At 36.2% G+C, this 16531-nt stretch overlaps 1 protein-coding gene and 1 non-coding gene across 9 annotated transcripts in view; both read right to left on the reverse strand.

Moving 5' to 3' along the window:
• Positions 1–16531, reverse strand: part of FZD3 (frizzled class receptor 3) — a 106690-nt gene that overhangs the window by 14809 nt on the left and 75350 nt on the right. For 7 of the 8 annotated variants that reach the window (XM_025462976.3, XM_035719299.2, XM_025462973.3 and 4 more), the window contains 2 exons: positions 15164–15312; positions 10878–11111 (listed from right to left, as the gene is read on the reverse strand). In XM_025462976.3, the coding sequence (XP_025318761.1) occupies positions 10878–11111; positions 15164–15312 (383 nt within the window). Of the gene's footprint in view, positions 1–297; positions 454–10877; positions 11112–15163; positions 15313–16531 lie in introns of those variants that run through there. The other variant, XM_035719305.2, reaches the window with a different exon arrangement.
• On the reverse strand, positions 12251–12432 carry LOC112670221 (U2 spliceosomal RNA). The gene has a single exon (XR_003142815.1). It is a non-coding gene; the product is annotated as a U2 spliceosomal RNA (small nuclear RNA).

Consider the following 16531-nt stretch of genomic DNA (forward strand, 5'->3'; position numbering starts at 1 on the left):
CAGTTAACAGCTAACCAACTACCTACCTGTAGATGTCTTAATTATTTTTCATTAGGGCTTGAGGCTGTGAAGATGCTATTTCATAGAAGCTACATCTACTTAAGTATTCTAGTAACATCCTCAAAACATTTGTACCCTATATTCCAGATAAAGCAAATTCTTTTTTTTAAGATCTTTTATTTATTTATTCATGAGAAACACAGAGAGAGAGCAGAGACATAGGCAGAGGGAGAAGCAGGCTCCTCACAGGGAGCCTGATGCGGTAGGGACTCGATCCCCAGACCGGGATCACACCCTGAGCCGAAGGCAGACGCCCAACCGCTGAGGCACCCAGGTGTTCTGCAAATTCTCTAGGTGTAGCCCAAGACTCAGCCTTTGAGAAGTAGAATGTATGTGAACTGGGCTGCAATGCTTATTGCAGGCAGGCAGTCTTCTCTCCATCATTGTGCTTATCTTGAAACGCAACAGTGGGAGCATCAAAGATAAGAAAACATACATTTGTATACACCTCTTTGTAAAAAAGTATTTAATTTAGGATAATCAAGCTCAAAGAAAATGTAACTGAATCTAATTTATACCTTTGACTAACATATATATCTTATTTCTAAAATTAAAAAGGATTTTTTAAAATTAAAAAGCAGGTCATTCCTTTTTAAAATAGTCATCAGGGATACCTGGGTGGCACAGGTGGTTAAGCATCTGACTTTTGGTTTAGGCTCAGGTCATCATTTCAGGGTTGTGAGATCAGCCCTTTGTGGGGCTCCATGCTGGATTCTCTCTCTCTCTCTCTCTCCCTCCCCCTCTGCCCCTTCCCCCACCCCGCCCCCCTGCTCACATGTATACTTGTTCTCTAAACAAATACTTTTTAAAAAATTCATCAAAAGAATGAATCATTAGGAGCTGAAGACCTATTGGCTGTCAAAAATCATTCATCATGTTTTCACAATAATTACAATCATGACTCAATATGAATCATTTATAAAATTTAAGATTTTATTATTTATTTATTAAGATCTAGATCAATTTTTAAAAATGTTTTATTTATTTATTCATGAGACACAGAGAAAGAGAGGCAGGGATACAGGCTGAGGGAGGAGTAGGCTCCACACAGGAAGCCTGATGTGGGCCTGATCTCCGACCCCAGGATCACACCCTGAGCCAAAGGCAGACACTCAACCGCTGAGCCTCCCAGGTCTCCCAATTTAAAGATTTTAAAGACTTATTCAGACACTACTGAGGTGATCTAGTTTTATAGAAGTGCTTGTCAAATAATGTTTTTGTCAGATCACAAGAGTTTAGATTGAGGAGTCCTGGGGTGCCTGGGTGGCTCAGTGGGGTAGGCATCCGCCTTCAGCTCAGGTCATGATCCTGAGGTATTGGGATGCAGCCATTAGGTTATAGGCTCCCTGCTCAGCAGAGAGTCTGCTTCGCCATCTCCCTCTGCCCTTCTTCCCAGCTCATGAATCTCTCTCTCTCAAATAAATAAATATTTTCTCAAGAAGTTGAGTTCTTTTATTTCTATTTATTTTTATTAAAAGATTTATCCATTCATTTTAGAGAGAAAGAATGAGAGAGCACATGAGTGGGAGGGGGTGCAGAGGGAGAGAAGCAGACTCTCCACTGAGTGCAGAGCCCCCATGGGGTTGATCCCACCAACCGGAGATAATGACTTGAGCCAAAATCAGAAGTTGGAAGCCCAATCGCTGGAGCCACTTAGGCACCCCTATTTTTTATTTTTTTTAAGATTTTATTTTTAAGTAAGCTCTACATCCAGTGTGAGACTTGAACTTCCCACCCTGAGACCAAGAGTTGCATGCTCCACCAAGTAAGCCAGCAGGGTGCCCCAGAAGTCCTTTTAAAATGATAAAAGAGGGGATCCCTGGGTGGCGCAGCGGTTTGGCGCCTGCCTTTGGCCCAGGGCGCGATCCTGGAGACCCGGGATCGAATCCCACGTCAGGCTCCCAGTGCATGGAGCCTGCTTCTCCCTCTGCCTATGTCTCTGCCTCTCTCTCTCTGTGTGTGACTATCATAAATAAAAAAAAATTAAAAAATAAAATAAAATAAAATAAAATAAAATGATAAAAGAGGGATCCCTGGGTGGCGCAGCGGTTTGGCGCCTGCCTTTGGCCCAGGGCGCGATCCTGGAGACCCGGGATCGAATCCCACATCAGGCTCCTGGTGCATGGAGCCTGCTTCTCCCTCTGCCTGTGTCTCTGCCTCTCTCTCTCTCTCTGTGACTATCATAAATAAATAAAAATTAAAAAAAAAAATAAAATAAAATGATAAAAGAAAGCATGTCTTTTGTTTCCAGTTTGAATAAAGCAAACAAGAAAATTTAAGAATGAAAAAATGCATTTTAAATATTTAAAAAATCTTTTATGTTAAGTGGGTAAAAGTATTTAATTCTTTTCTATTAAAAGATATTTCACATTCAGGACAAATAGTTTTAAATTTGATTTGTATATTTTGGTAAAATTACACTGTTTGCAAATGAAAATATTTCAGAATGAACTTGTTATTCTAACTAATAATTACTATTCTGCATCATAATTCTTGTCCTAAAGTAAGTGAAAGATTTTTCCAAATATAATTTGCCAGGTAATTTTGAGATCTTAAACCTCTCAAATGACTTCATAAGTATCTATTTAAAATGAATATGGCAAATGGAAAAAAAGCAAAGTATGATACAGTTTAATGAATGATATCAAAGTAATTTAAAAATAAAAACAAATCATTATTTAAAAATATGAATTGGGTATTTTCTAAAATAAAACCTAAATCTTTGGGTCTAACAAATAAGACTCAAAAATATATTTTCCATAGAAAAAATTACTATGCTGAGTTCTTATGTTTATTTATTTAAGTGAAATATTAAGGTTATCCACAAAATTCTAGAATATGAACAACCTGCCTATGGATAATTAGGAATCAACTACACAGAAAAATAAATTTAATTATAGCATTTAATCTCAATCGTATATATGGGAATTATCAGATTTATTTATCTTTTGCCAGTCATTTAAACCAGTGACTGGGGTGCTTGAGTGGTACAACTGGCTAAGCGTCCAACTCTTGGTTTCAGCTCAGGTCATGATCTCAGAGTTATGAGATCCAGCCCTGCCTCAGGCTCCACACTCAGCATGGACTCTGCTCTCTGCTTAAGTCTCTCTAGCTCTCTCTCCCTCTGTCCTTCCTTCCCCTCTCCTTCTGTCCCCTTAAGATTTCTCAATCAGTTTTTCTTCCGTCCTTCCGGTCCTTCCTTCCGACTTCCTTCCTTCCTCCTTCCTTCTTCCTTCCTTCCTTTCCTTTTCTTTTCTTCTTTCTTTCTTTCTTTCTTTCTTTCTTTCTGTCTTTCTTTCTCTCTTTCTCTCTTTCCTTCCTTCCTTCCTTCCTTCCTTCCTTCCTTCCTTCCTTCCTTCCTTCCTTCCTTCCTTCCTTCTTTCTTTCTTTCTTTCTTTCTTTCTTTCTTTCTTTCTTTCTTTCTTTCTTTCTTTCTTTCTCTCTTTCAGATTTCTCAATCTTAAAAAAACCACAACACAGGATGCCTGGATGGTTGAGTGTCTGCCTTTGGCTCAGGGCGTGATCCCAGTTTGGGGATCAAGTCCCACATCAGGCTCCCTGGAGCAGCCTGCTTCTCCATCTGCCTGTGTCTCTGCCTCTCTGTCTCTCATGAATAAATAAATAAAATCTAAAAAAAAAAACAACAACACACACATAAAACCACAACACTGTGACCATCTACTCTACTATGCAATATAAAAATGTACATTAATTTTAATATAAGCTTAGCAAAAATGATAGGAAAGGTTAATTCGCTGAAAAGATAATACGGTATATTCCAACATCAAAATGAAAGAAACATAAGATAACTTAGTCTTTTTCATTCTCTATACTAAGTACTGCCATTAATATAAATAATTGAATTCATTTTGGTTTAACCAGTGTCTCATTATTCATTCCCTAGCTTTCCCTTGTCATGTCACCTACCTATCACCTAACACTCATTCCCAAACCTCCACCTACCTACTCATCTACTTCCTTTTCTACACATCATCTCATCTAACCAACAATTACTTATTCTTTGAAGTTGACATACATGTGTAGGTGTATTTACCTTAGTCTACTTTATTTCATGTAGCAATGAGATTAATAATTACCCATCAAGGAGTCTGGACTAGAGTGAATATTGAGAAGCAGGTGTGTGTGTGTGAGATTTCATAACCAGATACTATTAAATGATGAGAACAATGGCTAAAAGATAGTGTTAACATGCAAACTTAAAAGCTGACGGATAAGAAAGAAATCTCCATGAGATGATTTCTGGAATTATGAAAACCCCTATTTAGACTCTTAAGTCCAACACGGTCTCAGAATCTTTCAGATCTGCTCTTATGTTCTGGCTACGGAAGGATGCCTTCTAGTAGGAGTATCTGTGTACCACAGAGAACACCCTTCATAGGCTGTCATTTTAAATTCTGGAGTCTGAATTCCTGGGAAACACCCGCATCATTTCTTTTTTTTCTTTTTTTAAAAAGTAATCTCGGGCAGCCCGGGTGGCTCAGCGGTTTAGCGCTGCCTTCAGCCCAGGGCCTGATCCTGGAGACCTGGGATTGAGTCCCACATCGGGCTCCCTGCATGAACCCTGCTTTCCCTCTGCCTATGTCTCTGCCTCTCTCTCTCTCTCTCTGTGTCTCTCATGAATAAATAAGTGAAATCTTTAAAAAAAAAAAAGTAATCTCTACACCCAACTTGGGACTCAAACTGACGAACTTAAGATTAAAAGTTACATGCTCTACCAACTGAGCCAGCCAGGCACCCCTAAATGCCCATATTATTTCTAAAGTCATTAGTTATTTAATAGATTGGTCTATGGATAGACAGACATACAGATAGATAAACAGATATGCAGATGGAGATATATGCTTAGCGCTGTGCTAGGTACTGTGGGGAAATACAGAGATGTCTATCACCTAATTCTCATTCTCCAGAAGTTACAAATGTAGGTGAGGAAAGATAGCTGTATGGAAAATAGGTCATATTCCAAAAAATGATTAAAAAGCAATTAACTGCCATGGATATGGGAATTAAGCAGTCCTTAAAGGATGGGTATGATTTTGATTATGCAGAGAGGTAGGAAACAGCATTATAGGAGTCATAATCTATCTTTTGTTTTTTATGACACTATACTTTTATAGATTCCTTCATATGTCAATAGCACTTTCTCTGAATCACTTTCTGGCTATTCTTCTTGTATTATTATTACTGTAAGTATTTACACCAAGGTCTCATTCTTGATCTATTCTATGTTTCAAGTAATTCCATCTCAAAATTTTAATGATCAATTACCTTATATTAAGGATTATAAACTTTCTAACCTAAGTTCCAGTTCCACTCAGATTACAGAGGCTGAAATACCCTGTATTTTATTGCCTTCAGAAATTCTCTACTCAATATGAATTTATCTTTTATTACCATTCATTCATCCTATATATTTCCTCTAAGCTATTTTCATGGGCCATCTGATCTTTCCCTTTGTTTTTTAAAGATTTTATTTATTTATTTATGTATTTATTTATTTTAAGATTTTATTTATTTATCCATGACAGACACAGAGACAGAGAGAGAGAGGCAGAGACACAGGTAGAGGGAAAAGCAGGCTCCATGCAGGGAGCCCAATGAGGGACTCGATCCTGAGTCTCCAGGATCAGGCCCTGGGCTGAAGGCAGCGTGATCTTTCCCTTTTCTTAAGTTCTATAACATCAATCATTTCTAGCACTCACTGTTTAAATTATGTGCTGACTTGTACTATTATATAATTGGCTCTTAGGTAAATGTCTTACCTTTCCTATAAGATTATGCTTCAGGAATGCAGAAATTATACCTTACCTTTCTCCTATATATCTCTTTATACACAGAATGCCATATGCACAGGAGGTATACTATAAATAATTGTTCATTCCTTATTGAAAAGTATGAGGTTAAAAATGTCAAATGTAAAATAATGCTGAGAATTAGTTCACAGAGGGTGCTGTTGACAAAACATATTCTTAAAGACTCTCAAATCCCCTTTCTCCTTGAGTATCTTTTTTTTTAAATTTTTATTTATTTATGATAATCACAGAGAGAGAGAGAGAGAGAGAGAGAGAGGCAGAGACATAGGCAGAAGGAGAAGCAGGCTCCATGCACCGGGAGCCCGATGTGGGATTCGATCCCGGGTCTCCAGGATCGCGCCCTGGGCCAAAGGCAGGCGCCAAACCGCTGCGCCACCCATGGATCCCCTCTCCTTGAGTATCTTAAGATAGGACCCATAAATTACTGTAGAAACTTCCTAACTGGGATTACTTACAATCTTTTCTCCTATGTTGTTGCCAAAGTGATCTTTCTAAAACACAAATCTGATTTTATTACCTCAAGGCTCCAAGTCCTTTAATAGGTTCTTACTACTGTCTGGAAAAAAATCTAAACTCTTCATCATGTTTCATCTGTCCAAATATATATATATATACTGTGCTCTAGCTATATACTCTGGTATCTAACTGCCTGTTTGTCCTCCTTGCCTCCATTCATGTGGTTTCCTTGTCTTTAATTTCAACTGCCTCCTCTGTTCCTATTCAAAGTAGAAATCCTGCTTGTGGAGTTTTCTTTGACTTTCAGTAATAAATTAAATGGTATTCTCTGGGATCTCAAAGTATTTTGTATATGGTTTTATTATATCCGTTAAAGTATATTACAATTGTTTACTCTTCTGTCTTCCATCTCTGTGTCCCTAACACTCAGAAGAGCGTTTCTCATATAAGAGTGGAATGGAAGGGAAAAGGCAAAAAAAATGAAAGGATCTTTGAATGTGGTTAAAAACAGGTCACTGGTGATTGTAGAAAGTACAGTTTAGGTGGGTAAGAAGGCAAAAAAAAAAAAAAAAGACTAGGTATATGTGAAATGAAGGATGGAATAGGTAGAAAGAAAATATTAAAAATATTCATTTTAAAAATCTGGCAAAAAAAAAAAGAAAAAAGAAATGGATAAAATAAAAAATATCACTATTTAAAAAAAAAAACACAGAAAGCTGACCAAGTTCTAAGGCAAAAGAAAGCAATTTGAGAGAAAAAAACAGCAGGTTTTAAAGAGTAAGTATAGAAATCATATCCTACACTCAGAGGACAGAGAAGAGAGAGTAAAAGGTGAATGTAAGACAGTTTGTGGACAACGATGTTTTAAAGTGAGCATAAAATACTTTCCAGGGATCCCTGGGTGGCGCAGCGGTTTGGCGCCTGCCTTTGGCCCAGGGCGCGATCCTGGAGACCCGGGATCGAATCCCACATCGGGCTCCCGGTGCATGGAGCCTGCTTCTCCCTCTGCCTGTGTCTCTGCCTCTCTCTCTCTCTCTCTCTGTGACTATCATAAATAAATAAAAATTAAAAAAAAAAATACTTTCCATTTCAGGCATTAGGATTCCTTTAGTTTCAAAGGCATTTCATTCCTTTAGTTTCCCAAACTAGAAATCTTAAAAACAAAAAACCCCAAAACCAAACAAACAAAAAAACTTTTGGCACATTCCTTCTATCCAGCTGTTACTAATTTATAACCAACTACTTTCTTTTTTTTTTTTTTTTTTTTTATAACCAACTACTTTCATTTCTTCTTTCTAGACATCTTTCAAATTAGCTCTCTCTTACCCCTGCCACTACTCTACTACCTAATAAGCCCTCATCAACTATCAACTGAATTACTACGAAGCTCCTAACAAGTTTCTAATTCTAGTGTCTCTATCATCAAATTTAACAAGAATACATATCCAGACTTCTCTCAAACATACTCTGTGAAGCTTTCTCTGACCCTGTCCCTGACCAGATTTACTCCCCCTTCCATGCTACTATTGCTCCTATACAACAGGGGTTGGCAAACTCTGGCTCACAGTCAACTCTGGCCCCTTCCTATTTTTATAAATAAAGTTTATTTGATAAATAAATAAAGTTTAATTGGAAAAGCCACTCCCATTCTGACTGTATATATTTATGGCTGCTTTCATGCTACAACAGCAGAAATGAATAGGTACAACAGAGACCATATGTCTAAAATATTTACTATGTGGCTTTTCATAGAAAAAGTTTGCCAACTTCTAGACTCTATAACCATACTTATATTTTACTTTACTTGTTCACTTACAATAATAATAGAAGTTGCTATCAGGTACTTACTGAGATAAGCACTATTCCCAGCAATTACACATATTATCTCATTTACTCTTCACAACACTCCTAAAGGGGCAGATATTTCTATTTCCATTTTTTAAAAAAGATTTTCTTTATTTATTCATGAGAGACACAGAGAGAGGCAGAGGGAGGAGAAGCAGGCTCCATGCAAGGAGCCCGATGTGGGACCTGATCCTGGGACTCTGGGACCAGGCCCTGAGCCAGAGGTAGACACTCAACCGCTGACCCACCCAGGCCTCCCTACTATTTCCACTGTACAGATGAGGAGACTGAGGATCTTCATTCTAGACTCTATGTTTTTAACAACAGTAATACTGTCTATATTTTCTTTCTTGATTTTGTTAAGAACAAAGATCATGCCTAAATCATCTTATTCCCAGAGCCTAGCATAGTGCTCGATATAGTATATATTCCATAATTGTTTACTAAATTAATCTTACTAACATCCATTTTCACCCTGGCCTTCTTCCTGCTCAGTACCCTTCAATGCCTCCATGTTTGCTTACTGCATCAGGTCTAAACCATAAACTGCTCTGAAAGGCTTTAAGTCTGACCATAATCCAAGGCAACTATACTTAGCAAAGTTCAAAAAACTTAAAAATGTCCAACTTCTAGGAGTCTTATGGTTTTGGGTCTTACATTTAGGTCTTTAACCCATTTTGAATTAATTTTTGTATATGGTGCAAGGAAGTGGCCCAGTTTCATTCTCTTGCATGTTACTGTCCAGTTTTCCCAATGCCGCTCATTGAAAAGATGGTCTTTTATCCATTGTATATTCTTGTCTCCCTTGTCATAGATGAATTGAGCCTATGTGTGTGGGGTTATTTTTGGACTCTCTGTTCTGTTCCATTGATTCATGTGTCTATTTCTGTGCTAGCACCATGTTGTTTTGATTACTACAGCTTTGTAGTATATCTTGAAATCTGAGATTATGATGCCTCCAACTTTGTTCTTTCTCAAGGTAGCTTTGCTATTTGGGGCCTTTGTAGTTCCATACAAATTTCAGGATTACTTGTTCTAGTTCTGTGGAAACTGCTATTGGTATTTTGACAGAGATTGAATTAAATCTGTAGATTGTTTTGGGTAGTACGGACATTTTAACAATATTGATTTTTTCAATTCTTAAGCATGGACTATCTTTCCATCTGTTGTGTCATTTTCAATTTATTTCATCAATGTTTTATAGTTTTCAGAGTATAGGTCTTTTGCCTCTTTGGTTAAGTTTATTCTTTGGTATTTTATTATTTTTGGTGCAGTTGTAAATGAGATTGTTTCCTGAAATTCTTTTTCTGCTATTTTATTATGAGTGTAAAGAAATGCAACAGATTTCTGTATATTAATTTTGTATCTTATGACTTTACTGAATTCATTTATCAGTTATAACAATTTTCTGGTGGAGTCTTTAGGGTTTTCTATATATGGTGTCATGTCATCTGCAAATAGTGAAGGTTTTACTTCTTTAGTACCAATTTGGATGCCTTTGAGCATAGGCAGTAATCTCTCTGACATCAGTCATAGAAACATTTTTCTAGATATGTCTCCTCAGGCAAAAGAAACAAAAGCAAAATTAAACTATTAGGACTACACCAAAATAAAAGAATTTTGCACAGTGAAGTAAACTGTCAACAAACAAGGCAACCCACAGAATGGGAGAAGATATTTGCAAATGATATATTCAATAAGAGGTTAATATCCAAAAAAATATAAATACTTATATACAACTCAACACTAGGAAAACAAAGAATCCAATTAAAAGATGAGCATTTTGGCTCAACATTTTTCCAAACAAGATATACAGATGGCCAACAGACACATGAAAAGATGCTCAACATCACTAATTATTAGGAAGTACAAATCAAAACCACAATGAGATATTACTGCATACCTGTCAGAATGGCTAAAATAAAATAGACAAAAAATAACAAATGTTGATGAGGATGTGGAGAAAAAGGAACCCTAGTGCATTATTAGTAGGAATGCAAACTGGTGGAGCCTTTGTGGAAAACAGTATGGAGGTTCCTCAAAAAATTAAAAATAGAATTACCATATGATCCAGTAATTCCACTCTAGGGTATTTACCCAAAGAACACAAAGATACTAGTTTGAAAAGATATATGCACCCCTATGTTTACTGCGGCATTATGAATAAAGAAGATGGGGTATATATAAACAATGGACTACTAGCCATAAAAAGAATGAGATCTTGCCACTGGTGACAACATGGATAAACTTAGAGGGTATAACACTAAGTGAAATAAGTCAGATGGAAAAAGATAAATACCATATGATTTCATTCACATGTGGAATTTAAGAAGCAAAATAAATAAATAAAGAAAAAAGAGCCACAAACAAACAAAGACTCCTAAATACAGAGAACAAACAGGTGGTTGCCAGAGGGGAAGTAGGTAGGGGGCATGGCTAAAACAGATAAAGGACATTAAAAGTACATTTTTTATGATGGGCACTGAGTAATAATACATAGAATTGTTGAATCATTATATTGTATACCTGAAAGTAATAATACTATGTTAATTATACTTCAATTAAAAAACATTTTAAAATACAAATAATGTTCAGCTTCTTTTTCAGAATTGGCTACTCTTCCTTCTTAAGCTGTGTGACTCTAATTCAATATATAAAATAAAGTAAGCTACCAATGAAACTCACCTGCCATCACGGGACCTGTGGAGACTGCCGTGGTAGCTGCTTACTTTGCTGTGGACACTCCCTGCTTTGCTTCTCTGATCATCCACCATAGCAAGCTGAGTTGAAGAAGCATGTGTGGACGTTCCTTGAGTGGAAGTTCCTCTTGATTTTCTTATAATAGGAGTATTTGGATCCCTCAGAAGAGACTGAGCAAAATCAGGTTCCTGTAGTACCTGTCGGCTTTCATTTACTATCCTAGAAAACAAAATACTAAGTTAAAGGTACAGAATAACATCCCTGTAGACCAATAAATGTGACACAATGACATTATTCTTGAAATTAATTGCTTTTCAAATGTCTTTAGGAGAGATATAATATTGTTGACAGAGGAAAGAATCTGTATTCTAAAGTGGCATGATGGAAAGATGCCTGTATTAGAGTAAGAAAGTCTGGATTTTAGTTCATTAAATACATGATCTCATGCAGGTCATTATCCCCTTTCCTTCATTTTCCTCATCTATAAGATGAAGCTCTACAATTTCATCATTTCTAAAGTCACTTTCAATTAAAGAAATTTATGATTCTCAAGGACTTTGAAATTTTTTTTAAAGATTTTATTTATTTGAGAGAGAGAGAGCAAGCACAAGTAGGGGGAGAAGCAGAAGGGGAGGGGGAAACAGATTCTTCACTGAGCATGGAGCCCCGCTGGGGCTTGATCCCAGGACCCCAAGATCAGGACCTGAGCCAAAGGCAGACATTTAACCCACTGGGCCACCCCACTGCCCTTCAAGTACAATGAAATATTATAAAGATACTACAATAAAGTAGAGAAACATTTTCTTGAAGTTTATGGATGTATTAGAGGCCTCACTGTAGAGTGTGTGTGTGTGTGTGTGTGTGTGTGTGTGTTTGTGTGTATAATTTAAGGAGATGAATTATTGTCAAGAACAAAAGCTTTTAACTGCTATGAAAAGGTTAAAAGCAGATAAATGTTTATGATAATGAACAATGCAGCAATTAAACTGACAAAAGAGTAAGTTAAATAGTCACAAAGATCAGAGACTCAGTTTATGTAAATAAATGACTGAGAATCAGGGGTTAAAGTTAGAATCAGAAAAACAAATGAAAAAATAAAGCTCTGACATATAAGGATTTGATCATACATTGAGAAAGTGCATATATTCTAAATTTTCAGATTACAAAAGGATTGTTGTTACTATTATTGTTGTTAGTGGTGAGGTAGAAGGGCTAAAGAATGGTTAATACTTGTTGGGTACCCACATTGTGCCAGGCGTTTTACATAAAGTCTCCTTTGATCCTTCTTAATGTTTTTATTATGGAGATCAATGTTCTAAGAGGGTATCTCTAAGAGGATATTATATATCTATTGTGAATAGACCTCTATTAAGTATAAATACTGTGATCTCCATGTCATAGATGAAAAAACTGAGGTCCTAAAGGATTAAAGAACTTTCCAAAGTCATACAACAAAATCAACAGTCAAACTTAAGTTTAAATAGCTTGGTGGTGCTAGGGTGGCTCACACTTGATCTTAGCCAAAAGGCCAAGAAGCAATGCTTAGGTGGCTCAGTTGGTTAAGTGTCTGACTCTTGATTTCAGCTCTGAAAATAATCTCAGAGTTGTGAGATCAAGCCCTTCACACTGGGTGTGAAGCCTGCTTGAGATTCTCTCTCTTCCTCTCCCTTTGCCCCTCCCTCACACTCTTGCACTCTAAATAACTTAAAAGCTAAATGTAAGGTAATGATAAAATATATTTATAATGATAAAATATTTTATATAACATATCTATATATGACACATAATATATATATAACACACACACACACACACACATATATATACACACATATCTCCTCAAATCAAAGTTTCAAAAACTAGATAGAAGAAAGAACAAGTCAAAGACAGTTTTAAAAAAACCAACCAAACAAGTATATGTTTCTCTGGTCATCAATGGCCCTAATCATATAATCATACATCCCAAGTCAGTCTTGGTTGCTAACGTTATTTTCTAAACTTATTTTTTTTTTTAATTTAGTTCAGACTGACATCTGGTCATGCCAAAAATTTACTCCATCTTCAAATGGTAAAGTTTTGTCCCCTCATTTCATAGATAAGAAAATAGAGAAATTAAATGATACGATCTAGATAATTCCAAAATAAGATTTCTAAAAATATTTCAGTGTCAGAATTACTAAACACAATCTTAAATGTGGCTTCACTTAGGGGGAAAACACTAATTCAATTAGCACAATTTTAGAAACTAGTCTCTTTATAGCATAGTACATAACAAAAGGGATAAGAGCAAAGACGAGAGTCTAGAGTCAGACTACTTGGGTCTGAATCTCAATTCAGCATTCACTATGAAACCCTGATTCCATGCCTCAGTTTCCTTCTCTATAAAATGATGATCTCTCTTACAAGGCTGTTTGAAGGATTAAATGGTTTAATAATATATAAAATGCTTAGAACAGTACTTGGAGAATTGAATGTGCTCAATTAATTGGTAACCATTATCACAATTACCTTATAGCTATTTCTCAAGGCTAAAGCAGATAACTTAAAAGCTAGAGATAGCTATTGGATGCTCACACTCAAGCTCCAGGATAAAGAACTGCCACTCTAGTCTAAGGCATAGTCCTGGCTTGTAGAACCACAATGACTTTGTTAGGTGGGGATCCATGGTCACAGAAAACCAAATAGAAGGGTCTTGGGAATTCTAACCAGTTTCAAAAATATTCTGGCCCAACCAGCATCCAGCAAATAACTAGGAGTAGCCCCATAAGAGTGGGATTAGTTCTATCTAGAATTTCCAATATAATGCTATTAAAGAATTGTTTGTGTATGGTCCAGAGATGACCAGGAATGTTTAATACAAGCCATTTTCCTCAGTATTATCTTTTAGTGTGATTAAAATGTAAATATTTCAAAGAATACACAGATAAGTCACAGTAAATCCCACAAGGATTTTCCCATGAAGGCAGGGACTTGGCATCCCTGGTATCACAACATAGTTCGTGGTACATAGTAAGCATTCTATCAAGACATTCTTAAAAAATGAATGCCCAGGAAACACATTTTGTTGTTGTTAAATAACTCTTATTCCCTTCTTTCCTTCTGTGCTCAATGAAACTGTTACTTAAAGGAGAAATGCATTATCTGGTACCCCTAGTAGCAGCCTCAGATACAGTAGTAAGAAATGTATATTTAAAAAATGGGATTAAAAAAATAAATAAATAAAAAATAAAAATAAAAATAAAAAATGGGATTATTTTGTCTCAGTCTAATCTGTGTAACAGAAATGGATAATTACTGGTACTTTAGAAAATACAGATTTTGTTAATGAGGCATTTTAAGTTGTATGGGAAAAGTACATTAACCCATATAAGGCACAATTTAAAATACAACCTGAAGAGTTTTATAGACTATCTCTCAAACCTATTTTCCACAGACTTAGTTTAAGTAAAATCATAAGCATATAGACTCCATTAACTTGGAATTTGAGATAATTCAGGTATAGTATCCACATAAGATTTAAACGGAGTAAAAAGTTTGAAATCTTTTATTCCTTTATGAATATTCCAGGGGCTTGCTTTCTTTTGCTTCATGACTAAAGATTCCATAAATATGTCCTCAAGAGATTGCTTTGACAAGTTTTATATTTTTACCATGACACTCTAATACACAGTGTGGCCAAAGATGAATTATAATAATTTCTTTGATTCACTTCATTATCATTTTATAATATATTCAATATCATTTTTCTATTTTGGCTTTAATGTATACTTTATCATAATGGAATAACATGTTATCCATATAATTTCTGGTATACTTGGAAGAACAATGGGCAATTGGAAAGGAAGTCTAACCTAATACTTGTATGATTTCGGTCAAAGCATTTAACCTCTGTGTCTTAGTTTTTGATCCATAAAACAGAAATAATACATACCAGTCCTCCCAGGAATATTGAGAAGATCAAGTAATAATATATATAAAAGCATTAATTTGTTTTTAAGAAAATTGTAATTTAAGTTTTTGAAAATAAGAGACTAGATTTCTCTCAAATATTCTGAATTAGTGAGGTGTAGATCTTAAGCCTGGTTCTACTTGGTTCTCTTCTTAGATAAACTTTCATTAATACATGCTACTCTGCTAATCAGATTATAACTGGTAGCAGCTGAGGTTACAATCACGTTGAAACACATCCCCCAAATCCAAATTGTTTTCACATAAGCAACACATTTTATGTGAATATGAGGCTTGTGAACACTGTGATTATTTCAACTTACTCTTTTTTCCTACGACCGTGAAAAAAACTGGCCCATTCAAAGCATGTCTTTTTGCTTCCAACCCAAAAAATGGAGGGAATACCAACTATGAGAGCCATCAGGTATTTCATCAGAAAGAGAATCAGGTCTGGACGACTCATTTGAGTAACCTACAAGAAGGGAAAGAAAAATATTTTAAATATGTAAAAAGAACTTTCTATCAAAGGCCATTATCAATATTTTTTTAAAATAGTAATTCTAGGGATCCCTGGGTGGCGCAGCAGTTTGGTGCCTGCCTTTGGCCCAGGGCGCGATCCTGGAGACCCGGGATCGAACCCCACATCAGGCTCCCGGTGCGTGGAGCCTGCTCCTCCCTATGCCTATGTCTCTGCCTCTCTCTCTCTCTCTGTGACTATCATAAATAAATAAAAATTAAAAAAAATAGTAATTCTACAGACTTGATATTTTCACTTATAGAGTTCCAGAGTTAATTTTCTCATTATATGGAAAAGATACACACTTTGAAAATTTGACATATGTTTTGAGTCATATTTTTCTTCTTAGCTCACAATGCTTTTTTTTTTTTAAGATTTTATTTATTTATTCATGAGAAACACAGAGAGAAAGAGAGAGAGAGAGAGAGGCAGAGACACAGGCAGAGGGAGAAGCAGGCTCCATGCAGGGAGCCCGACGTGGAACTCGATCCCGGGTCTCCAGGATCATGTCCTGGGTTGAAGGTGGTGCTAAACCGCTGAGCCACCCGGGCTGCCCACAATGCTATCTTCTAAAGAAAAAGATTATTAATGTAGAATACAAGCCATGAATAGGGATAGAGGCTCAAATAATACCTATATTCTTCTCGGCTAATTCTGTTAGTCCTATCATTGGTCATTACAATGTAAGAGTAGGAAAGTAGTAATCTTTTCCCATTTTATTAATTTCTGTTCTTATCTTTTATAGTCCTTCCTCCCACCTATTTATTTTACTCTGCTGGGTGTTTTCAAGCTTTCTTTTTAACCTATGAGTTATTTATAAGTACATTTTCTAGTTTCTAGTCAGATGAGTTTTTAAAAGTTGCTTTTTATTGTTGGTTTCAAGTTTAATTATTGTGGTCAGAAAATGTGGTCTATTTCATTCTGGTTACCTTAAACTTTGAAGGCTTCCTTTTGATTTAAGACACTATGAATTTTTGTAAGTATTTCTTGTGAACTTTAAAATAGCATATACTAAAAATATATATATAAAATAAAATAAAATAGCATATACTTGGGGATCCCTGGGTGGCTCAGTGGTTTAGCACCTGCCTTTGGCCCAGGGCGTGACCCTGGGGTCCCGGGATTGAGTCCCGCATCGGGTTCCCAGCATGGAGCCTGCTTCCCCTTCTGCCTG

This window comes from Canis lupus, chromosome 25 (genome assembly GCF_003254725.2).
Source record: "Canis lupus dingo isolate Sandy chromosome 25, ASM325472v2, whole genome shotgun sequence".
NCBI lineage: Eukaryota > Metazoa > Chordata > Mammalia > Carnivora > Canidae > Canis > Canis lupus.